We start from the raw sequence: 25,743 nt of genomic DNA, 5'->3' as shown, positions 1-25,743 counted from the left end.
ATTCTAGGTAATCTACTAGATAGATTGTAACTGTTTAAATGTAAGCTGCTAAAAGGCAGGGAATTTTGTCATGGCTTTCCCAACTCTTAGTATTATATAGGGCACATACTAAGTTCTTAATAGGGGAAGTCAAAGAGAGGGGAGGCTAAACTTCCTTTTATTTTTTAGCCATTACCATTTGTGTCCTAACTAAATCCTCATGACAACATAAATTCATTTTTGTCAATTAGTATGCATTTATTAAGGGCTTAATATATGTAAGATTGCATTAAGCCTTCTGAATGTAAAGAAAAATTAAAAATATCCTTCATGAATACAGACTTTATATAATAATAGGGAAACTATATGCATAAATTAGTAAGGATAAAATAAATTCAAATTTATAGAAGGCAATGTTAGAGGAAAAATCACTGACAAGGATGGGTAACCTGGACAGACCTTCTATGGCATTTTTTACAATGTGAGTCTTAGAGAATTCCAGAGACTTTAAGTCAGACTTTAGGAAAAAGAGAATTCAAGTATGGAAGACAAGCCAGGGCAGGGGCAGGAAAATGGGAAATAGAACATTGCTTAGAAGAGTTAACTGTAGAAGATAAAGATAGAAATAATATATTAAGAAGACTGGAGAGATAAAAACGGGCCATGTTGTTAAGAGCTTTAAATGCTGACTTCTCTAATCCTTTGTTTCCTCATCAGCAAAGTGAAGTGTTGAGACCAGAAAACATTAGAAGTTCTTTTATCTCTTAAATCTAAGATTGTATCAGTCTCTAGATTTATAAGATATGTATTCACTCTTCTTTCTCAATGATGCTCTTCCTTGGGCATCAAGGAAGCAAAGTGCTGCCTCACTTTAAGTTTTGTTTTATTTCTAATATAAGTGAGATTAAAAATAATGAGTAGCTGTAAATTTAATATTATGAATTGGTAAAGCTCCCACTTGTCCCCTCCTATTTTATAAAACCCTATGCATATTTAAGATAAAACAGAAAACAAGAATACATGTTTCCATTCTTAATTTTTTGCATATAGTCAGCCCCACTTTTATGTTCTGAAAAAGCAGCTGCATGTCTCAGTAGGTTATGTTACAGGATAATCCTTTTTTTTTCCATTTTTGAGAAATGAAAGTATTCAGTCACACAGTAAACATTTTAGATGGTCCCTAAGATCCACTAAATGGAATTCATTCTGATTAGCAGCTGGACCACATCATTGAGTTTTCTAATGATCCTCAGATTAAAAAGACATTTTTATGATCCCACATCACCATATATAAAGCACTATGAGCCTTTATTGTGTCACAGTTCCAAGACACACTAAATTAGAAATGATTTCAAGCCTGGATGAGTGAATGGTGGAGACCTCCTGCTTGGTGGCAACTACATCAGTGAAATTAATGTGAACAATTAGGGAGTTTTACCGTCATGTATGACATGTAAGTGATTAAACCAAATCTTTTAGCTTTGGTATACTTTTAATTAAGTTGTGGTCAGGGAGGAGAGGAGAAGAACGTAAACACTACAATCTGGAGGACAAAACTTTAACTATAATATTCAAAAAAGAACAACAAAGCTTTATAGAGATAATTAGCATCAAGAAATCATGTGAGATACAATTTTTTTGGGGGTGTAGCAATATAGTAGTTACATTGAGGGGAATTTATTTATTGAAACTTAAAGAACAAAATGTCTGTGAAGCTTTTATTCAAAATGAAAACATAAACAAATAACAAATAATGATCATGGAGACATATCTGTAGTACTGATGGAATTAAACAAAAAAGAATATATATTTAGAAGTGGGCAGCTACTCAGTCTGTTCATGAATTAGGATGTGCAAGTCAGGGTCGAGTCATCAACAAATGTTGTATCATATTTTTAGTTGCTGTGGTATAGTCTCTTTATCACAGAGTTAAATTGGATTAATATCAGTCCAAGGTAAAAATGCTGCAAATAGATAGAAGGCACTGCCACTATTAATGTTTTATTTTGTCCAATCCTGTAGTTTAACTGGTGTTTAGAATTCTTCATCCATTGAAGAACAGGAACTATTCTGAATTGCAGTTTAAGAAAGCACCTTGGGAATTTTTATTTCCTCAGTTACAGAGTCTGAATGTGTCAGAGGCAGGCCTTGAATAAATCAACCAACAATTATTTATTAAGAATTTATTAAATGTTAGGTATTATGCTTTGCTAGTGATATGATGAAAGAGTAAAAAATAAAATCCCCTATCTTCAAGGAACTTACTTTCTAATGGGGAAAGTAACATGTTTGTATAACATTATGGAAAAGAAATATTTAAAAGTATAAGATAACTGGAGCAGAAAGTACTCTTTCTACTCCAGTAGAAGCTGCAATGTCCTAGGAAAGACCTTATGAAGAAGAAGTAAAGAGACTCAAAAGATAGGAAGGGTCAGGCTGTGAAGAGTTTAGATGGTAAAACAAAGTGGGTATTAAATCCTAGAGGTAATATAGAACAATTTGAATTTATTGAATATAGAAGCAAGATGGTTGGAGTTGCACTATAGAAAAGTCATTTAAGAAGCTGTGTGAAGGATGGCTTGGAATGAAGAGTCTTGAGGCAGAGAAACCAATTAAAAGTCTATTTCATTAATCCAGACAAGATATGAGAACCTAAAATGTAGTAATCTTTGTGTTAATAGAAAAAAATATATAATGTTGTGAAGAAACAACACATTCTAGAAGCTGATTGGATATGGAGGGTAGCTGAGAGTGAAGAATTAAGAATGCCCTTGAGGTTTTAAACTGGGTAACTGAAAGCATGGTGATACCCTTGATAATAACTGGAAAGTTTGGCAGAAAGGAAGATTTGATTTTCCTGACTCCAGGGAATGTTATCCATTGTGCCATCTAGTTTCCCCCAGAAAGGAAGGCTTGGAAAGAAAAAAATGATTTGTTTTGAATTTGTGAGTTTAAAGTACTTAGGTGATGACAGGAAAAGATAATGGAGAATGTTGGAGGGGATGTGGGAAAACTGGGACACTGATGCATTGTTGATGGAGTTGTGAATGGATCCAACCATTCTGGAGAGCAATTTGGAACTATACTCAAAAAGTTATCAAACTGCGAATACCCTTTGATCCAGCAGTGTTACTACTGGGATTATATCCCAAAGAGATATTAAGGAAGGGAAAGGGACCCGTATGTGCAAAAATGTTTGTGGCAGCCCTTTTTCTAGTGGCTAGAAACTGGAAATTGAATAGATATCCACCAATTGGAGAATGGCTGAATAAATTGTGGCATATGAATGTTATGGAATATTATTATTCTATAAGAATTGACCAGCAGAATGAATACAGAGAAGCTTGGAGAGACATACATGAACTGATGCTAAGTGAAATGAGCAGAACTAGGAGATCATTATACACTTCAGCAATACTATATGATAATCAGTCCTGATGGACATGCCTCTCTTCAACAATGACAGGATCCAAATCAGTTCCAATTGATTTGTAATGAACAGAACCAGCTATACCCAGAGAAAGAACACTGGGAAATGAGTATGGACTACAACATAACATTTCTACTCTTTCTGTTATTGTTTGCTTACATTTTTGTTTTTTCTTCTCAGGTTATTTTTAACTTCTTTCTAAATCAGATCCTTCTTGTGCAAAAAGATAACTGTATAAATATGTATACATATATTATATTTACATATTTTTAACATATTTACTTTAACATTTAACATGTATAGGACTACCTGCCATCTACAGGAGGGGGTAGATGGAAGGAAGGGAAAAGTTGAAACAGAAGTTTTTGCAAGAGTAAATGTTGAAAAATTACACACACATATTTTTTTGTATATAAAAAGCTATTATATATATATATATATATATATATAATAAAGTACCTACATGGCATTCAGTTCAAGATGTATAATAGGTATAATTCTGAAGCTAGGAAAGTATGGCTAGAAATATAGATATGGGAATCATATGCATAGATATAAAATTAAACCTATGGGAAATAAGAAATGACAAAGTGAAATATATCAAAAAGTGAAGAAGCTATTAAAAGACAGACTTAAAGGACACCAGAATTAGGGAGTGGGACAATGATGCTGATACAGCAAAGAAGGCTGAGAAGAAGGAGTTAGGGGAATTGAAAGAGATTAATATACTGAGAATTCAAAAAGGAAAGAGTATCTAGAAGAAGGTAATCAGTATAAAATGCTGCATAGAGAAGAAGTGGATAAGTGGATAAGGACTGAGAAAAGTCAATTAGCTTTGTCAATTAAGAGATTCTTGGTAATATTGAATAGAGCACTTTCAACTGAATGATAATGTTAGATTCTAGATTGCAAAGAATTTAGGAGCTAGCAAGAAGAGAACATATAAAAAGCAACTGAAAATTTAGGGGGGTGGGGAGAAGAGAAGAAAGGTACCTGACAAGGGTGAATCATAAGAATGGAGTTAAATTTAAGGATTGCAGGCAGTATGGAATTAAGAGTTGGCTGGGTTTCTGAGCTGTCTTTAAATGGAGGCTTTAGGAGGTGTGGTTTTTTTTTTTTTGGCATTATATTGTAATTTAGGAGGAGTCATTGTTTTGTATTTTATGACAGAAGGGTCAATCTATTCAAGAAAATAGGAAGGAATAGATCAAGAATACATGCTCAGGGATTGATTTTTTTTTTTTTTTTTTACAAAGGGCCACTTTTTCATCTGAGTGAGGATAAAGGAAGAAGAAGTAAGATCAATGAGATGTGAGATGAAGAGAGGGGGAGAAAAGGGAAGTCAAAGGGAACACTTTGACTTTTTTTGGAAAATTCTTCAGTTGAGAGAGAATTAAAGTTTGAGGAGAGGGAAAAGAAAAATTGTGACAGATGTTATAGATTTTGAGTTAGAAATCAGGTGGAGAACAGGGATTTGTCTTACTGTAATGAGGGCCTATTTGCAAAGAGATAGCCTAAGTTTACTGAAGCCCTAGTCAGCATGTTTTCATAACTTCCTCCCGCTCTGTATAGTAGGATGTAAATGAGGAGTAAAGGAAGAAGATATTGGGATTTGACAAGGCATGAACAGTTATAAGATAAACAAAGAGTATAGAATTGAACTGGTTCACATAGGGACCATGATTGAAAAGGTTGAATAATTTAGAGAAAACAAAGATAATATCTGGGAAAGTTCTGAGGACAGTATTGGAGCCCAAGATGAAATTAAAGGATAAATTTAGGAATGAAGAAAAAATTAGGGAAAGATGTAATGATGGGAGTTTATAATAAAAATTTCAAAACTTAACAAAGAAGTGGCATCTTGTGGTCAATGACAAAAAAGACATGCCCATCCCCAACCATCTACCGTTTTGACAGTAGTGGGTCATGGAAACTAGGAAGACTGAGGAACTAAACATCAGGGCAAATGAGGGAACATTATCATGAATGCTGAAGTCTCCAAGCATTAGTATAAGAGTTTAGATGGAGAAAGTCTGTGAATCTAGTACTAACCTCATTGAGAAAGAAGGGAAATCCTGGAGATCAATAGATCTTGATCAGTATAGAGTATTGAAATTAGGCACCAAATATGGAAAGAATTTATCTCAAAGGAGAGTTTGAGGAAATTATGGGAGAGTGTGGAAGTAGAAATGAAAGACAGAGAATATTAGAGGAGATGCAACCAGAGCTGGAAAGAATATCTAGTTATTCAGTGTCACCTGGGAGAGAGCAAGGGCTCAGTGAATATGAGAAGATGGAATAAGAATATCTCAACAACTCTCGTACTAGCTGATGATTTTTAAAAATAATTCCTGCTTAGCATTACCCCAAGTTCTCTCTTGCTATGCCATGTCACTGTTATTGCTATTCTGTAAGATCTATTGATCTTAACCAGGTTGGCTGGGATCTGGAATCAAAGATAGTATGATATATTGTTAAGAACACAAGAATGAGAATAAGGAAAGCCCTAACATTGACTCTACTACCAGCTGGCTGCTCAAGTTTCTATTTCTGTTATGAAATAAATAATCATGCCTCCTGTGGTAATTCTTAATGCCACTGTTTTCTTTTTGGAGGAGGATGTAAAGGAGCAATTTCTAGACATTTTGGGCACAGGCTGGCTCTTTTTCCTAATTCAATGCTTTCCAGTCCTTCCTCTGGAATTTGGCACATTTGGAATCTTCCTTACAGTAAAATTCCACTCCTAGTCAATTGACATTGATATCTATCTACCTGTCTGTGCCTATGAGATAGGGAAGGGAATCCAATCTGCCTGAGTAAAGGAGTACCCCTTTCCATTAAAAACCTCCCTCTTCTAAACCCTTGAGAGACCTTCTCTGTAAAACTGACCCAGATGTACCTGCTTAAAAAAGGGAAGAATGGCAATAGTTTGCAATAGTCTGGGCATTCAGCCAGGAGGAGGCCTCTTGCATTAACAATCTGTTTTTACCTCCCACTGGGGCCTCAAGATCAACTCATTCAGAGACTGAGCCCCCCACTCATAAAATCACAAATACATTCTTCCCCTCTAGAAATTTCATTACATCATTGTTTCTTTGGTGTCTAAGAACCTTAGGCATTTTTCTCATTTTTCACTGTCTGTATATCCCAATGCAAGAACTTAAGCAGCTTTCCTTGTGTGAGGTAAAATCTGCCCATATAACAAACAATTGTAGACTTTATCATTATTGTTTGAGTGACTTCTTCTTTGGAAGTATCTTAGTATCCCAAAAGTGGGATCCTAATGGACTTAGATATGTGGACTTAGATAATGTGATCTCGCCACCTCATAAAAGATCTTCTTCGATGGTAACTGAAGAGTAACTATGGTACAGTGGATAGATAAAGTAACAGATTTGCAGTCAGAAAATCCTGGGTATACATGCTCCTCAGCCACTTTCTAGGTATGTGACTTTAATGGGGCCAAATAACCTTTCTCAGCCTTAGTTTACTCATCTGCAAAATGGAAATAGTAAGAAATAATAGATGTGAATTGTTTGAAATCCTAATGTAAACATCAGATATATCATTATGATATATGTTAAAGTGCTTTAATAAGTTAGAAGAATATACACATATAAATTATTATTCTATTATTATTCAATTTGGGCTCCCAAGCTCACTAAGGAGTGTTGGAATACATGAGAGCCACCTGACAGTGACTGCTGAAGATCCACCCCAAAATGGATCTCCTCTTGTGAGAGGATGATACAAGGAGACTGAGAAGTAGTTGCTGTTCTCTGACTTCTTGAGAGGCCCTTGCATTTTCTGACCTCTCTTCTCTTCGCTCTGCCTTCAATTTATCTCATTCCCAATCCACAACACTTGTGTCAGCAAAGGCTGCCTTGCAACTCCTTCAGATGTTATAATCCACAGCTGTGGGGGCTCTCAGAGAATTGACCTGTCCCTTAACAATCCCCCCCCTTTTTTTTTGATGTTTTTCTCCCCCACAGCATGGTCTGCACACTGAGGAATGCAAGCAGCACTATCACTTCTGGATAGTTGTAGCAGGTGTTGATCTTGTGAAATATCATGGAGGCAAACTTTCAAACGGAGAAGAGGATTGTAGTGAGAATAGACTTTTAAGTCTCTCATCAGTCTCCAGGCTCGGCCCTTTGATGTGATGGCCCATTTGATTACCCCGACTAAAAGAGTCTTGCTGGGGCTCTTCTTCCTTAACTCTGGAAGGATCCTTCTTATGAACAGCTCTGATTCTTCTTGTAATTCTTACCCCACGTTTAGGTGCCATATGTTGGAATACACGGGAGCTGTTGAAATACATGGGAGCCACCTGACAGTGGCTACACTGCCACTGACATTGATGAGCTGCAGCTAAAGGCTGGCAACGTGGTGCTGGCGATTCCCTTTGAGAACCCAGAGGAGCAGGATGAAGGCTGGTTGATGGATGTGAAGAAGAGTGACTGGCACCAGCATAAGAAGCTGAAAAAAAGCTGGATTTCCCAGAGAACTTCATGGAAAAACTCCAGTGAGAGCTGGAGTCATCACTCTTCTTTCAAGAGGAGTGAAGCCCCCTTTCTCTCCCCCCTCCAAAAATGTGTTTTTCTAGGCACTTTCTTTTTTTTAAGACACAATCTTTCATTTTCATTTTGTGTTTCATTAAAAATAATTTTGTATTTTTTTATGACAATAATTTATGACAATCATTAAATAAGGCAAAGAATGATTACAACCTTCATATGAAGGACATGCCCAGACTATAATATCAAGAATCCATCAAATACCAAAAATAGTAATTAAATGGTTAGCAACTAACTTCACAACAAGCATTATTAAGCAATCAATATATTCCAAGCATTGTGCTAGTTGCTAAAGGTATAAAGATAAACACTTATTAGTCCCTACCCTCAAGGAATTTATATTCTACTTAAAATCTGCTACATTATCCATATTAAAGTTCATCATTCTTCCTTGATCTTTTTCTAGAAGCTGCCAATGTACAAAGTTGTTACAAATAAGGAAACTCTTAAAAGGAACTAATAACTTTAAAGTAGGAAATCAAAGCCAGATTGACCAAAAGACTGAGAGATGTATGCACACAGTAGGTACTCATTTAATAATAACTCATTCACAAGAATTTAAAAGAAATAGGATAAATCTAGATATAGTGACTATAATAAGTTCTTAGGTGAATTATGAGTAATTTCTTGGCTTATTTTAAGATTAATCATAAAAAAAGATCTGAGTCATGCATTCAGGACCCAAATGCTGGTAGATAATTAAGAAGTAGGTTTTTCTTCCCAACACTCTTTAGGAAAGAGAGTGCATGGCACAAATCCAACATATCTTTAGGAAAATATTCCTCACACTATGTTATTTCTGAGCATTTCTTCACAAAAGGAAGAAAACCCCATGATATTGCATTATTTGAGTATAATGAGATGCAGATAGCCAGGAAGGTCTTTATTAACTTGCTTAAGGAGAGAGCCTGAGTGGCTTAGAGGATAAAGCCCTGGATTTCTCTTTTGAAACCCCAGTGGGAGTTTAATTTACAATCCAGCATAGAGATACACAATACACAATAGCTGCTTGCTTTAACATGTTGATAATATGAAAAATATTTACTGGTTATGAAGGATAATCCACTTCTGAAAAGGCAGCATTCTTTTCAGGATACCAGGTACAATGTATTCCTCTTCAACTAATTCATTGGAGAATATCACAGAGGTAATGGTTTCTTTGCCAGGATTGAGCTCATTTCAGAGATGATAAAATATATATACAAAATCCAAGCTTGGCAATGTGACTGACAATTCACAGGCAATAAAAAGCAAATTGTTAAAGCACCTGCCAACAGCAATTCCTAGCAATGGGGTGTTTTTTGGTATAAGGTATCAATATTCCACAGGGATCCTCAAAATGTCAGATGAAAGTGAAGAAAATCTCTAGATGTTAGGCAAACTCTTTATGGCAAAGTTATCATAGATTGTAGACAAGAATTGAACCAATTTTAAAGGATAATATGGCCTATGCTTTGTATTGTTAGAGGGGTTAGATTTATACAAGCATCTGAGCATTTAGATACACAATTGCTTCTGATGACTGCTGCTTTGGTTGGTCTTTGAAGACTCATTTTTATGGCCTTCAAAGTGACCACTTCTAAAGTGACATAATATAGTAGTAAGTAAGAAGCCAAAGGAATGGAATTCATAAGATAGATAATGGTAAGATTTTTAGAGAAGAAAGAGACCTTCAAGATCATCCAATCCACTGCCTTTATTCTACAGATGAAGAAATGAAAGCAACGATTGTTTAAAAGATCTGGTCAATCCTTTTTAGTGGTAAATCTACGCTCTAGCTCTGGTTTTCTGGCTTTTGATTCATCCTTCTTTATAGTCACTTTATTGATATTTACTTTGGTTTAATTTATCTCCATTTCCTTATCTAATGTATTTCAGGAAGAAGTATGACTCCTTGTCTTATTTATGCATTGTCATGGGTAGCCTAGTCCTGTGTTACTTGTATGGTAGGATCTGAGAAGCTTTGCCAAATGTTCTTGTGACTTTCTCTGAAATCCCTATGAGGAGATTCATTCAGTGGATTAAGGCATTATATTTCCAAGAATCCTTCTCTATAATTTAGGTAATTTAGAGAAGGGGAACCTCCAGGATCATTGTCTGTACTTGTCCCTCACATCCCTTTTATTAAATACAGAACCCTGAGGGAATAAGAAGCAGAATAGCAAAATGTTGATTTGTTATAAAATAAAATATATCTAACGCTGAGCTTCATCCTTTCTGGAGGAGGCAATACAACAATGAAGGATATAAGGAAGCCCAAGTAAGCAGAATAAATGAATGATAGAATTGGATTTTGATTTTAATTCTTTCATCTATAAAGTTGTAGATGATTAGACTAACTGATATCTACAATTCTTTCCAGTTCTGAATTGTAGAAAGAGTATTGATTCTGGGTCAGAGGACTTGAGTTCACATTCTGCCTCTGATGATGTGACATGAGACAAGTCATGTTCTATACCTCTATTTCCTCATCTGTAAAATAAAGTACTTAGATTACATAGTCTTTAAGGATACTTCAAGTTCTATATTTATGATTTTTATGTACTGGGGGGACACATAGAATGGGCATGTGAGGGAAGATAGAAGGGTACAGAGAGACACTATATTTAATTTATAATTTGTTTTAGATTATTACCATATGCTGGGAATACACCTTCTTGGAACACAAAAAAAGAGACATTTTATATGACCTCCTTTAATATCTTCTCTTGGTGCTATGCTTGTATTTGACTTCCTTTTACCTTTTGCAATTATCTTGGCTCTAATAATTTTCCACATTGGATTTCTGCAGAGGAAAATGTTATTGCATTTTCTTAGGAACTATGGAGAGGAGAATAGAGGCATTGGGAAGAATGAAGAACCAATTTTGTCACAGTGTGTAATTACTATAATTTTATAATTTTAGGCTTTAGAATTGAAAGGTATCTCAAGTTTCATTTAATCTCACCTTTTCATTCTAAAGATGAGAAAATAATTCCAAAAATATCATCTGTCTAAATTCCCATAGGCTCTAAGTAGCAAAATTAGAATTTGAACCCACATCCTCTGATTTCATACCCAATGTTCTTTCTGTTATATCACACAATTTCTCTTAATCTGATATTTGTGTAGAACTTTACAATTTATAAAACATTTTTATAGTTGTTTCATTAGATGATTATAGCCTTCTGGATAAGGTAGGTATTATCTTTTTTTTTTTTTTTTCTCAAGTAGCTTCCAATTTAATTAAGGGAAATAAGTTCAAAAATAAGTATCTGTGGTGTTCTCTTCTTTTATATAATATATGATGATTCTCTGTGAGCAGGTCTCTTGGGGAGGTTTTCTGGAGGCAGTCTTAGTTTCGGTTCAGAGTAATAATCACTGCAAATACAGCCAGCTGATAAAATCCAAATGTTTATTTCTTATCTCTTTCCAAGCCTGGTTAGCTTTCTTAGAAGCCTTTCTCTCTCCTTGGTTCTAAGAGCTCTTGCAGCTTTGTCCTTTGCTTCTGCCTCCGTTTTCTTCAGCCTCCAGCCAGCACAAAGGTGGAAGATGGAATGAATCTGACTCCACCTCCGAGAGTGGACTTGTGGGCTTCCTCCCAGAGTGCTCTGTCTCTCCATCAATCTTCGGAAGTGACTTCTGGCTGTAGCTCAACTCCGACTCATGGCTTTTTCTGAACTAACCTGAAGCTAAGAGCTTTATATATGAACTCCCAAAGGTTGACTCCTCCTCTGAGGGAGGGATTAAGGGAGGTGTGAATTCACAAAGTTACAAAGTTAACTTTGTGAATCTCCCATATTTGTGAACTTCAATGAGTATTTAAATACATTAGTGAGTTACAGAATTTGCTAAGTACCTTGCTAAATTAGGCAACTGATTTACCACTTTGTAACGATTCACTCTAAGGTGTGAACCAATAAGCATTGTATCAATTCCATTGAGTTAACACTAGGATTCTAACATCTCCCTTTAGTTATCACCTTGTTTCAAGTTCTGGCTCATAACAAGTATCAAAGAGGGGAAAATAAGAAATATTAAGAAAATTAATAAGAAAAATTAAGAAAATAACAAATAATAAGAAAATCCATGTAAAGGCCACATGAAGTGTTAGAGGAGAAAAGGAAAAGTTCACTTTCACCACTGTTTGGAAGGCAGGTATTATGAACTCTATTCAGTTGATGAGGAAATGTACCAAAGAGTTTAAGAGATTAGTCCATGTCCACATGTGAGAGCAGTGGCTGAATAAATCTAGATTGTGCAGGTCTCTTATCACTTCATTGTTGTTGAAGGAGAGGAGTTATGCGTCTACAAAATCAATTATAATTTTATGTATAAGGAAGCATAAGCTTCTCAGTTGGGAAATCAGGTCCAGTGTCTTATAAATAGCTGGACAACCACACAAAGAAGATGCTACAGATGACAATATATCAGGGTTATTGTCTGCAACATATCAGAACAATAAACAATTTGCAGTGTTCTAAATGCATTGCTAAAATACTACAGCCTATACTCTATAGAAAATGAATGTCTAATCTAGTACTTAATAAAAAGTAACTTAACTCATTTATAACCTAGTCACTGGGGAAGTCATAAATCCTGATTTTTAGAATGGAGGATAGAGAGTAAAGTTTCTTGTCTTCTGAGATTCTTTCTGGCTCAAGATCTATGTTCTTATGATCTCAAATGACTAGATTATCTGAATAATTAACCTAGTTTCTAGCTGATAAAAGTGCTAACCTCGTAATACAGATTACATAAATTACATTTTGGGGGGGGGGGGGAAGGAGGATGGACCTCTTGCTTTCATTTTTCTGAAGAATTTTCCATAATGAAACCTCCTCAACCAAAGTGGATCAGCAGCCTTTTGGTAATCTATAGATTCTGAGAGCTGATTACAAGGTCCCAATGGATTGAAGTAGACTAGCTTGAACTCAGTTTTTCCTTCCTTCAAAGTCAACTCTTTCTTCCTCCTCCTATCTCCACACTAATTCTCACCTTATGCTATGGTTGGTGCTTAATAAGGGGTTATTGAATTGCTGCATAGAAGTCAAGAACTTAGTACAAGATTATTTTCTCATTGCTAGAACTATTCACCCTATGTCAAAATTCAGCTTCATGGGCAGGGTGAGGAAAGAAAGCTTTATATCTCCAATGATTTCTGAATAAATGAGGAACTTACTTCCTGGGGATTTTAATCTAGCATTCCCCTCAGGATTGATGTGGAAAATCAGAAAAAAAAATCAGCAGTGTCTTCAGCAGAATTGCTAGAATGCTGAGGAAGGCTTCCATTTTTTTTTTTTTTAAACAGAAGAATGATTTATGCTAGTGAGATGCTAGCATACTGGATCAATGAGAAGAATCACACATCAGTAAACTCTGCTGTTTTTGTTCATACCCTTTTTAATTTTTATGCAACTTCATGCCACCACCTACTACAAATTAACAAATATATAGATAAAGAATTTGGAGGAGTGAAAAAAATATAACTATTCTAGATGGGGGAGCAAGAGGAAGGACTAAGAATGTTGGAGTAGCCAAAATGCTATGGATTGTCCTATTATAGGATGTTAAGATTTGCATAGGTGGGTCAATTTCCCAGGCTATCATCTCTTTAAAGTGTATCAGAGATTAAAGAGGGAGGGGAGGAAAAACAGGGAAAGTGGCAAAGGGACTTATATAAATCTGTTACCAGCACAAGGAACAGAAAATAGCAACTTCCAGATACTCTTCTTGAACAAATCATATATTCATGTTTGTTATTTCATGGATCTATGAAAATCTGCTTCTCATTGCTAAACAATTTCTAGGTAACAGCATTTAATTTGGTGCAGAAGCTTCTAACTTCATAAAATATTGATTTAAAATGCTATTGTGCATCTTTTTGAACTCTGATCTTTCGTACTTAGTTCTTTTTTGATGAAATATTTAGAAGTCCACACATTTTCTACATGAAAAGTAAATTTAGAGTGGTTATAGGGGGTGGCAGAGTGGGTTGATTGTATTAGGTGCACCCTCTGGAGACATTTGCTGTAATATTGAGAATCCTGCATAGTGCATTGTGATTTTGGTGGAAACCTAACTCCTGAGAAATATTTTATTTGAATTATGAAAAATATTTAATGGTTTTCAGAGACAAGTTGTTTTTGTGATGCGTTACAACCCACTGTCCATAACAATTTAAATGCTTTGAGCACTGAGGATAAGCTTTCCTAAAGAACATTTTTTGGGAGGGAGGGCTGAGGAGTGATGGTGGAAAGAAAACAGGGAAGAGGAGAGATTGCTGTTTATTTTTCCTATGCTAGTCATATAGAAAACAAGTATGTCACATCACCCAACAGATGAGTTTTCATTATCTTTAAATCTGCAACTCCAAAAGAACAAAACACTGAGGAGCTACAATGCTATAAAAAAGATCAGATAATCCAGCTGGAGTCTTGTGTTTGAATCATGATTGTCATTAGTCAGCTAGATGGCAGAGGATCTGTCATTTCATCTCTCTAGGCCTTAATTTTCTCATTTATAAAGTGAGGATAATGAACTTGATTCTCTCTAAGATCCTTTATAAATTATTTTTTGAAATAATATTTAAAATATTTCTAACTCGTTATTTACAATAATTTGGATATGAGATGTCTGATTCTAATTAGGTAAAAATGACTTCAACACTGGTGTCTAATAGACAATTCTGGAATGTCAAAATATTATTTTATTTATAGTAAAGAATTTTAGCACATATTTACATATTCAACAAAAATATTAAAGAGTTGTTTATATGCAGAGCAATATTGTGGATTACGTTTATCATAAATTTGTCTTATTTTAATTATTGTTACTCATTTATACTTTGTAATCAAAAATTTATAGCATTTGAAAAATAATAAAATTGAATTCTTTTAAAAGAATTCCAACATGTATATATTTCACAGATTCACATATAATTTCCTCAAATGCTTTTTTTCTTAAACAAATTATTATCTCTGCTTGTAATTTGGATAGATCTGAATGCTGCTTTTTTTCCTGGCAAATTTTCTATCTTTCAAAGAAGGATGAGTTCAGCCAGGTACCAAAGTACCAATTAGTACAATGAGGCACCCTAGTGGCTTCAAAGAGTTAATACATCTCTCTATTAACCAAAATGAATCATGTGTAACATGCTGGGAATAAAGAAATCAGGAATTATATACATGTGTATATCAGAGATTTTTCAGCACTATATAGAACTAAATATTTTGAACATTAATGGGATAATGGTATGTGAAAAGGTATAAAAACTAAGCATTCAATAATGCTTAGTTTTTAAAAGGCAATTTATCAAGTAGCTATTGTATTGGTAGAAATATAGCCAGTACTTTTCCATACAAATCTAGATTGTTTGAAACCTGAACACAGCCTATAATCATGCTCCTAGTAAAAGGATGATAATTACAATGCGCACAAAGAGAATAGTAATGATAAAATTAGTAAAACATTTCTATTTAAATGGAAAGGAATATTAAAACACTTTTATGTTAAACATATTTTACATAGCAATCTTGTGTATTTTTCTTTACATACACAGATTTACCCATGCTTCTCCACCCTCTCCACTTTTGTTCTTTCATTCTCTTATTTTTCTTTCAAGAATATCTGATTTTAGGGACATAGCATATTTGGAAATGACTTAGATTTTTAGCTATATAATCCATTTCTACATTTTATAATATTCTTATAAGCCTTAAAGTAGGTACTGGCACATGTGAATTGGGGAGCCCAGTTGCTTCCTTCTAAATTCTACAACCCTCTCCCCCATTTTACTTCTCAAGTTAGCATTTCTTTCCTATCATTTTTCTTTGTATCAAGTTCAATTGATACCAAACCTCTGATACAAAAACATTCTATCTCCACCTTTGATGAAGAACCCTGCACTACATCAAAACTCCTTAATCCACATATAGAAATACAGTTTTGCATATGCCTACTATAATTGGAGAATTTGGAAAATTCTGTAAACCTCCCACCACATATATTAAATTCTACAAAAATATTATTTGAAAAATGAATGATTGGCTTTTAAGAAAATTTTTTTCACTCTTTTGTGTTTTCTTTATGTAAACCCATGTAATATTGACATTTCTCTCTACTTGATAAACTTATATAGAAAATGATAGCTTCTTTAATATAATCTATATTATTTGTCTAAATTCAATATAGTATAAACATTTAGAAGTGTGTGTATGTATGTATGTTTGTAAAATACACAAGATGAGAGAGAGATAGATAAGAGCCAGACAGAGACATGGACACAGAGAGACAGATTGAAAAAATAATGGCCATTCTTTCCCAAAGAACACTTTCTTTTTTTGGGGGGGGGGAGGGGTGGAGAAAGTAAAGGGAAGAGGAGAGATTGTTGTTTATTTTTCCTATGCTAGTCATATAGAAAAAAAAATATGTCACATTGCCCAACAGATAAGTTATTTCCTAAAGAACTTTTTTTGGGGTGCAGAAAGCATAGGGAAGAGGAGAGATTATTGTTTATTTTTCCTATGCTAGTCATATAGAAAACAAATATGTCACATCAACCAACAGGTAAGTTTACATTATTATTTTGAACTCAGGCAAGCCAAATCTGATTTGTTTAAAACTCTGAGTTCAGACTAGAAACCTGTTATTTTTCAGTATGACTCCTCTCTTTTCCTCTCTCTAACTTTTTTCCCCTCTCCCTCTTTCTTTCTCTCTCTCTTTCTGTTTCTTACTCTCTCTCTTCTTTTTATGTGTGCATATACATATATGTATATATATATATGATAAACATACATATTTAGGCGTCTATATGTATGTATCTCCTTTCAAAGAGATTTTATTTTAGGAATTCAATTTATTTTTAGGGGCAGCATATTTTTGTACTAACATGGTTTTATATTTCAGCTGGGGATTTTTGCAACTTTAAATTAATGATTCACAAAAGTTCAATAGTTCTATTTGCTCAAGGTCACTAAAATAAAGGAGATAAGGAGGATCTTCTGTAGACTATTGCAAAATATGCAAGAAATTGATTTTTTTTTTCAAATGGATTTGAGGGATGGATATAAGGGGTGAATTGGTCACTTATTGAAGTTATATATAGCAAAATAATTTCAGGTAAAAAAATTCAAATATAAAGTTAGTAACTTTAATTAGAAAAAAATTCAAATGTAAGGAAATTAAAATGGAATATTTAAATCCAAATAATATTGTCAGTTATTAATGACATTCTGTTTTTTCAGAAGAAATGTAATTAACTTTACAATTTTGGGGGGAATATGGTAATAATCATATAAAAAGTTTTTAGAACTATAACTAGGAATTTTGGAAAAAAGACAAGTAGCATAACCAAAGGCAATGGACATTAAAAGGGCACAGACTTTGAGATACCACAAGGCATCTTGTGATTCACTCCTCCTTCCAAGGCACATGAAGATGGACCATTTTTAAAATTTTAACTATAAACAGTAAGTTATTTCTTTTTTTTTTTAAGATAAATTACTATTTTTTTTCAGTTAGCAAGTATATATTTTTCTTGATCTCTCCAACCCCCAACCACTGAAAATAAAGAAGGAAAGGAAGGCAAGGCAAGAGAAGAAGAGAGGAGTGGAGAATAGAAGAGAGGAGAGCACAGGAGAGGTGAGAAGAGGAAGGAAAGGAGGGGACTGGAGAAGAGGGAAGGAGAGGGGAAGAGAAGAAAGAGGAGGAATAGTGAGGAGGGAAAGGAATGGAAGAAAGGTCTTTTATCATATAAATACAATTAAATAAACAATTTGCTTGACAATCAAGAAGTCTGGTTACTTTACAATGGTAGAATTACCAAAGCAAACAGAATGGCACTTTTGAGGCCTTACTGAATGGACTTATTGAAGACCTGTTTCCAACTTTGCCCTTTCCATAATTTTCTAAATTTTCTCACTTTGTGACAAAGGCTAGCTCCCCCTAACGACAATGACAACAACACCATTTTGTGTGTATGTATATTTGTATTGCTATGAGGGGTTTATCAATTAGTCTTACTTATTTTCCCTTTTCCATATAAGCTATAACTCCTTTTTTTATCATACTCAAGAAAAATTCAAATAATCTATATTATGTTTCTGGAATACTGCTAGAGAACACACAAATATTTCCCACATCACAGACTATTACTAGGTATAAAAGTCTCCAATGGGTTGGAAAACAGAAATCTTTTGGATGAGGATGAACTTGTTTGTTTCATGTTCCTCAATTTTCTCTTCTACCTACTGTGTTAGATGGGGAAGTTGCCAATTCATATCTTTATGAAAAAGTCATAAAGAAGCTCAAAGCAATTTTTTTCAATTAAAGAATACCTCATAAAAAAAGCTCACAAAAGGAAAATATATCTTATAATTTCACAGTCAAGATAACAATATTGTATTTGAGATTCTAATATGTGTTACTGAATGCTGGCTATGTTACAATAGGGACAAACAATTAGTAAATTCATGTTTCATCCTTATATTTATACCTCAGAACTTTATAAGAGTACTATCCTTATAGCTCTTACCATGAAGTTGCCTTATAACATGATCTTCCTTTTATTTCTTTAAACCTTCTTGGATAGCTTCAATAAAATCTTGTCAATTTTTAGGTTCTAAGTGTAGTGCTAAACTAAGCTTTGTGTGTACAGTGGCTAAAATGCTGGACCACGGGTTAGGAAGACTCAACTTCCAGAGTTCAAATCTAGCCTTTATTGCTTGCTAGCTGTATGATCCTATACAAGGTACTTAACCTTGTTTGCTTCAGTTTCTTTATCTGTAAAATAAGCTGAAGGAGGAAATGGCAAATCACTCCAGTATCTTTGCCAAGAAAACCCCAAATGGGGTCACAAAGAATCAAATAAAATGAAGCAAACAAGCAACAAAAAATTATAAAGGCTAATATTTCAATGTAAGATTTGTAAAAAACAAAAATCTTTGCAGATGAAAATTCAATTTCTTTTATTAATGGTTATTGAGGAAAAAACTAAGCAAAGACCAACAAACTTTAAGATGGGTATATAAATTTTACATAAAGAGTGGCATAATAAATAATTAGGGAGAGAAAGAACTTTTAGTACTATGGATAGAAGAAACAGTATATCGATTAGAGAACAGAATCGGCAAAGATGAGATGGATAATTTTTGATTACATAAAATTAAGAAATTTTGTACAAACAAAACTTAAATTCACAGCTAAAATCAGAGGGAAAGCAGATAAGTGGGAAGAAAATCTGTGTAGTAAGTTTTGCTGTAAAGGCATAATTTCTATGAAATATGAGGACATTATTGAAATGTATAAGAATAAAAACTTACAATTTTTAAATGGTCAAAAAACATGGAAAGGCAACTTTTAAGGAAAGAAAAATTAAGATTTCAATAACCATGGGAAAAATACTTCATTAATAATTAGAGATAGGCAGATTAAGTTAACTCTGATGTTTTTCCTAACATCAAAGGTAATTTTTTAAAAAATGGCAAATATTGGAAGGACATTAGGGAAATAGGCACATTAATAGTATAGCTATGACTTAAAACAGCCATTCTAGATACTAATGTGAAATGATACCTTAAATTTAGTAAAGTGTGCAATCTTTGATTCCAAAGTTTATACTCCAACTTAGTAGAAGAAAGGAGAAAATTACTCATGAGCAAAAATAAACTATTGTTGAATTGAATTATGAAGACATGCTAGTATTTTGTCATTCACCTTCTTTTACTTCTTTTAGTCATTAATGATAATCTAGCTGAACAAATCTTTACAATTTTAACTGAATTGTTGATAGATAAGCTCTTTCTCTGACCTTTCCTTTGACGAGATCACCCACTGCCCATTCAAGGGTCAGAGGAAAAAGTCTTGTGGAATATATTCTATTTAATCTTTTTTTTTTTTTTTGCTAATGTCCCTGTTCTGTCTCCTTGCTGATCACTGAATCTGCTTCCTCTCCAAACTCTACACTTATGAGAGTGGTGTCAGAATTGTGATTTTATTCAAGGTCCTCTTGCCAATTCTCCTGAATTATAGATAAAGCTGTTAACACTATTTGTCTGAACAGAAAGTTACCAACTTCAGTCCTCATGATGGAGGACCTGGTTTACCTTCTATTCTATCACTGGTAAGGTACTTTAGGTTTTATTAACTATTGTATAATTACATCTCTAGACATCTGAGTATTACTATCTGACTTACTGATATTCCTTAAGGACCCTGGATCTTGGTATTTGCTTCTCTGGAATACCTTCTAGCACTTCTGAGCTTTTCCTTCCGTGAATTAGTTGTATATATATATTTTTTTTTTCTTTGTTTTGTTTTATTTTGTTTTTTAATGTGCTGTCTCTTGCAATTAGACTATAAATTCGTAAGAGCAGGGTCTCTGTTTCACTTGTCTGTTTAGCTGGCATTTAACAGTGCTTTGCACATATTAAGTACTTAATATATATGTTTTTCCTTCTGTAATCTATTCATTCAACTAAAATTGGCTTAAATCAATTAAGGGAAATTTCCAGGTAGTATTCACTTCCTTTTATAAATGAGGAAATTGAGGGTTATAAAGGTGAAGTAATATATCCATAATCATCATGCTAGTATGATAAAGAGGGGGGAAAAAGTAAATCATTAAAGAGAATGGTTTGATAGACAAAGCACAGCTCATGAATGTTATACATATATGTCTGCAAGTTAACATGATTCAGTAATGAGGAAGGTAAGCACCTTGTGGATGAGTTGCTGTTATGCAGGTAATTATTAATAAGGATAAACCAAACACTGCATAGAAATGCTAATATTTACCTTATTCTTATTTAGTGAATACAGTTTTATTCTAATACTCAAACCTTTTCTTAGCTTTGAATTTCTCTATCTATAAAGTGAGAACCCTAGTGCTTAACTAATTTCCTATTCTGTCAACATCACATTTAACAAATGCTTAAAAGAAATCATTAAAAATAATAGTAATCAAAACAATGCATTTATATATGCTTATATATTATGTTGTGAATTATATGCATATGTACATGTGTATATTTATATGTGTGTGTATATATATATATATATACATATACATATATATATATATATATATATATGAATCATTATAAACTTTTAGGGTTATAAAGCACTTAACAAATATCATCTCACTTTTTCCTCACAATAACCCTTAGAAGTAGATGCTACTATTATCCCCATTTTACAGATAAGATCACTGAGCCAGACAGAAATTAAATAACTTGTCCAATAGCTAGTAACTGTTGGAGGCTAGATTGAACTCAAGTTTTCTTGACTCCAGATCTAATACTTTTATCTACTTCAACATCTACTATGATTATTCTACTATATTTTCTTAAATAGGAACAAAGAATAAAATAGTTCCTGATTACTTACTTTCAGGTTCTCTAATTTTCCTTCCTGCTGCAGACTTTCGAAGCACACTCCGTCCTGAGTTAAACAGGCTTGTTAACTCATCTAGAGGACTGGTTAATGGTCTTGAATTTGGAGGGCTGTATGGTAGTGGAGAGGATGAACCAGAATTGGGTTTTCTGTGCTCAACTTTTGCCACCTTTCCAGGGGAATAGGGCATCTGAGAGAATGAGCTGGAAGAGACTGCACCATGGGTGGAATTTGGTTTCTGAGGTACTTTGGGCAACTCTGAATTTGTCACTGCTTTCCCAGCATTAGCAAAAAATGGAACATGAGTTTCTGGGGGGAAAGTAAAATGTGTGGAAGGTCGAAAAGCACCAGGTAGAGGCACGGGAGGAGGTGGTAGTGGAGGAGGAGGTGGAGTTGAAGGAGGAGAAACTTTGTTTGAAACATTAAATACCATCAGACCAGGGGATGATGGTCTGTCATTCTCCCCTTTCTGATTTTTGGAGTACTGTGGAGACAAGGGACTTGATCCATCTGACTGCACAGGGTATTTCAGATTGGTTTCTAGAACAGGAAGCTTTTTGACCTCCAAAGGTGTTAAAGGTGACTCATCAGATGCTGGAGAGCAGGTCACTGGGGTTGGAGGAAAGACCAGAAGTGGAGGTCTATGAGGAAGTAGATTTGGAAAAGGTGGTGGAATGTCACAAGTATCTCTAAAGGTCCCTATGGTTTGACTGTTTATGTCAGCATCATCAACAGCTAGAGGTTTGTGGCAATCAAAAAACAGTGGTGGGGATCCAGTTACTAGTGGAATAATTCCCAAAGTATTTGTGCTGCTTTCTTCTGGCAAAAAATATTTCATTTCTTCATAAACAGATTCCCCTTGATCTGGGCTGTCTGTCTCAGTGGAAGTGTTCTTTATTATGTTCCCTACCATTTCTATGTACACTGGTTCACTCTCCTCTTCTTCCTCTTGAGACATATACAAATTGAGGATTCCCTGATGTGGCCCATCTGAAGAAGAAGCTCTCTGCATTGTCATCATGTCCTGGTAGCCTACTTTATTTACAGCACTTAAGTATTTTGCTTCTCCAGGCTTTTGTGCTGGTATCTCTTCATATGAGCCACTAAGCTTTGTGTTGGGGCTTCTCTTGGGCTTTCGGGGAGGAATCTTTTTCATTGTGCTGTAATCATCACTATGTGGTCTAGGCCGGGTCAACACTAGAATAGAAAAAGAAACAGGTAGAGCTGAGATTCCTCAAATAATTGACAGCTTGCACATGTAACTTAGCTTGGACTTAACTCTTCATAGATTTTACTGTTTCAGATTCTACTAAGTTCTAGACTATATTTCTCTTCAACAATGTAGTAGAGTACCTTCGGGGTCCTAAGCAAAACTCACTTTATTCTCTGCAAAAGGAGAACATCAATATTTTCAATATCAAGATCAATATTAATTAGTTGTTAGTATTGATAAAAGTAACAGCTTATTCATGAGAAAAAGGGAGATAGTTGGATAATAAAATTATATTTGAGTACATCTAATCATGTCTTTACCCTGCTTGAGGAGGATTTAAACACATTAGATTGAGAAAAAATGGGATGGTGATACACAAAGTAATTGAGGCTATACTTAACTGTGATTGTTCAAAGAATTTGTTCAAAGTATCTCAGAAACCTAATTCTACTTTTGCTGAAGGTTCATTTAGCTTACTCTCTAAGTTGTCTTATTCTCTTGTGAAAATGATGAATGCTAAGTACAGAAAGTTCAGTTCCAAAGAATCCTTATAGTTTTTTATATAAGTGCTTTTTCAGAAAAAACAAACAAACAAAAAACCTCCTTTGTTTGGCACTGATATACCTTCACAATCTGATTCCAATTTATCTTTCTAGGTTGGTTACACATTTTTGTTTTTTTTTTTATCCCTGCTTCTCTATCTCTGTCACTGTCTCTCTTTTGTCTATAACTTGTACTCTATAGTTTAGTCAATCTGCTGTGCTTTTCATGATATTTCATTTCTCATTTTCATGCCCTTGTACTGTTTTTTCACCTATCCTAAAATATAATAATTCACTTCTTCTCAGAAACCTTGCTCCCTTCAAGGCCCAGCTTAAGAGCAAATCTCTTCAGATGCTTTTCCAAATTCTCCAATTACTGATAGGACTGGTATAATTACGTAATTATTCTGTATATATCAACTTTAGCCACAAAATAGAAGGTAAGCTCATTGAGGGCAGATACTACCTCAATTTTAAATTTTTTTACACAAAGAATTAAACAGAATAAGTGTGTGTAAAAATACCTATTAAGTGATTCATTTTTATAGGCAAAGAAACTAAGTATAGAAATGAACTGACTTTAGTTGAAGACACATAGAAAATTACTCTCAGAGGCAGAGCTAATGCTATTGGTTAACTAGATTGTTTTGATAGATGGATAAAAATGATTGTAGTTCAAAGAATAAATTTGCTTAAAGTTTACTTTGGTTGTTATTAAAATAATACAAAAAAGCAAGCAAATGGGGTAGCTAGGTGGCACAGTGGATAAAGCACCAGCCCTGAAGTCAAGAGGACTTGAGTTCAAATTTGACCTCAGACACTTAACACTTCCTAGCTTTGTGACCCTGAGCAAGTCACTTAACCCCAATTGCTTCAGAAAAAAAAAGCAAACAAATAATAAGTCATTAATGGGGACCAAAAAAACCTGAAATATAAATGATGAGAAATCTTTCTGAGACAGAAACAGATAGAGACAGAGAAAGAGAGACATACACACACACACACACACACACACACACACACGCACACACACACACAGAGAGAGAGAGAGAGAGAGAGAGAGAGAGAGAGAGAGAGAATAAAGTAATGCCAAATTATCAAACAGTGTAGGAATCAATTAATCAATCAGAGGCAAAATTAAGTTGGAAAAACAAAGTTAAGGGAGTAAATGGATACTCTTGCTAATCTGATTTGTAGGTACAAAAAACATAATAGAATTTTTTGAAGGGTGATTTATTTTATGCAAGCAATAATGAAGAATATCTTATTGAATAAGGTAACTTTATTAAATAAATACAATCTCTAGAAATAGTGAGAATTGTTTTATATAATAATGTTATTTTATAAACTACATTGAATTTTGAAAAAACTTGACAAATTTCATTATTCTATATTTTTAAACTATTAATGTTTACAGAAAGTCTCTTTTGTGAATATCAACTTTTCATACATTTCTGAATTATTTAACTAAGAAAATGGAATGTATTGTTCATTTCAAATAGGGCCCTTAAATAGTTAAGGTCCTTCAACAAAACCTAACAAAAAGAACTCTAAATCTCTAGTAATGGGGAAAAAAGTCAGTTTTAAATAAATGGAACTCCTGAGAACTAGTAAATGAAGGGAACTAGTAAAATGAGCTAATGTCCATAGTAAGTAAAATGTCCTTTACTATATATATCATTACCTGGTCGTGGTGGTTGTTTTTCAAAGCACACAAGTATGAAGTCCCTGACAGTTCAGTGGAATGAATATAGCATTTTAAAATTGTTCTCAGTAAGTTAGAGACCTTTAGTTCATAAGTAGCTTCTTTTTGAAAAGTTTTTGCTCTATTCCAAATGTGACCCAAAAGACCAATATTTGGACAGATAAACTATAGATTCTATGGAAAGTTTAGCTTAATCACATATTGAGATTAAATAATCATAATGACCACAAATACAAATCCTAGCTACATTCAATTCAGTTTAATGATGTATAGTTATTTAGAAATATTGAGCTTTATTGATTGATCTCCATTCCAAACCAAGTTATTCTTTGAAAAAAATGTTTGTCTACTGAACTTTAAGGAAACAGCAACTACAAAAATAACAACTCAATAACTTCATATCTCACCAAAGAAGCCCGAATAATGTGATTATTATAGGTCTACATGGGTCAAGTTGTGTCCAATTTAAATGGAATTTTCGTATGATCACAATGAAAAAATAAAAGATAGAACTCTTAAATCATGTATCTTATCCTGGCTCCTCATATACCAGGAACTACAGAAGAATTATTTTACAAGAATCCTTTGTGTTTTGTTTTTCTTTTCTATTCTTGAGAGGAATGTTTGAGGTTATTTTTAAGTTGTTCCATTTGCATAAATATACATGTCATATTTTTTTAACCTCGTTGAAGCCCAGGAATCCAGTAAAGTTCACTTTCATAAAACAAAGAATTGAATAGATAATGATATTCCAAAATGGCAAGCAACATTTTTGACCACATTTACTACAGGTGCAAAAATTCAGTTATAATTGGATGACAAATGGAAGGTCTCTGAAAAATTTAAGAATCTGTTGGAACCTCATTATAAGATTATTTGGGAAGATTATGTTCCAGTACAGTATTACAGGTGGTGAAAGAACACTT

General features: G+C 33.9%; 1 protein-coding gene across 1 annotated transcript in view; it reads right to left on the bottom strand.

Annotated features, from left to right (window-relative positions):
• Positions 1–25,743, bottom strand: part of MYO16 (myosin XVI) — a 713,480-nt gene that overhangs the window by 70,092 nt on the left and 617,645 nt on the right. Inside the window, exon 32 of the mRNA XM_031958702.1 lies at positions 21,352–22,554. Within this exon, the coding sequence (XP_031814562.1) occupies positions 21,352–22,554 (1,203 nt within the window). The remainder of the gene's footprint in view (positions 1–21,351; positions 22,555–25,743) is intronic.

This window comes from Sarcophilus harrisii, chromosome 3 (assembly GCF_902635505.1).
Source record: "Sarcophilus harrisii chromosome 3, mSarHar1.11, whole genome shotgun sequence".
In the NCBI taxonomy this organism is placed as follows: Eukaryota; Metazoa; Chordata; class Mammalia; order Dasyuromorphia; family Dasyuridae; genus Sarcophilus; species Sarcophilus harrisii.
The sequence above is the reverse complement of the archived record's forward strand: the minus strand, read 5'-3'. Positions and strand labels throughout refer to the sequence as shown.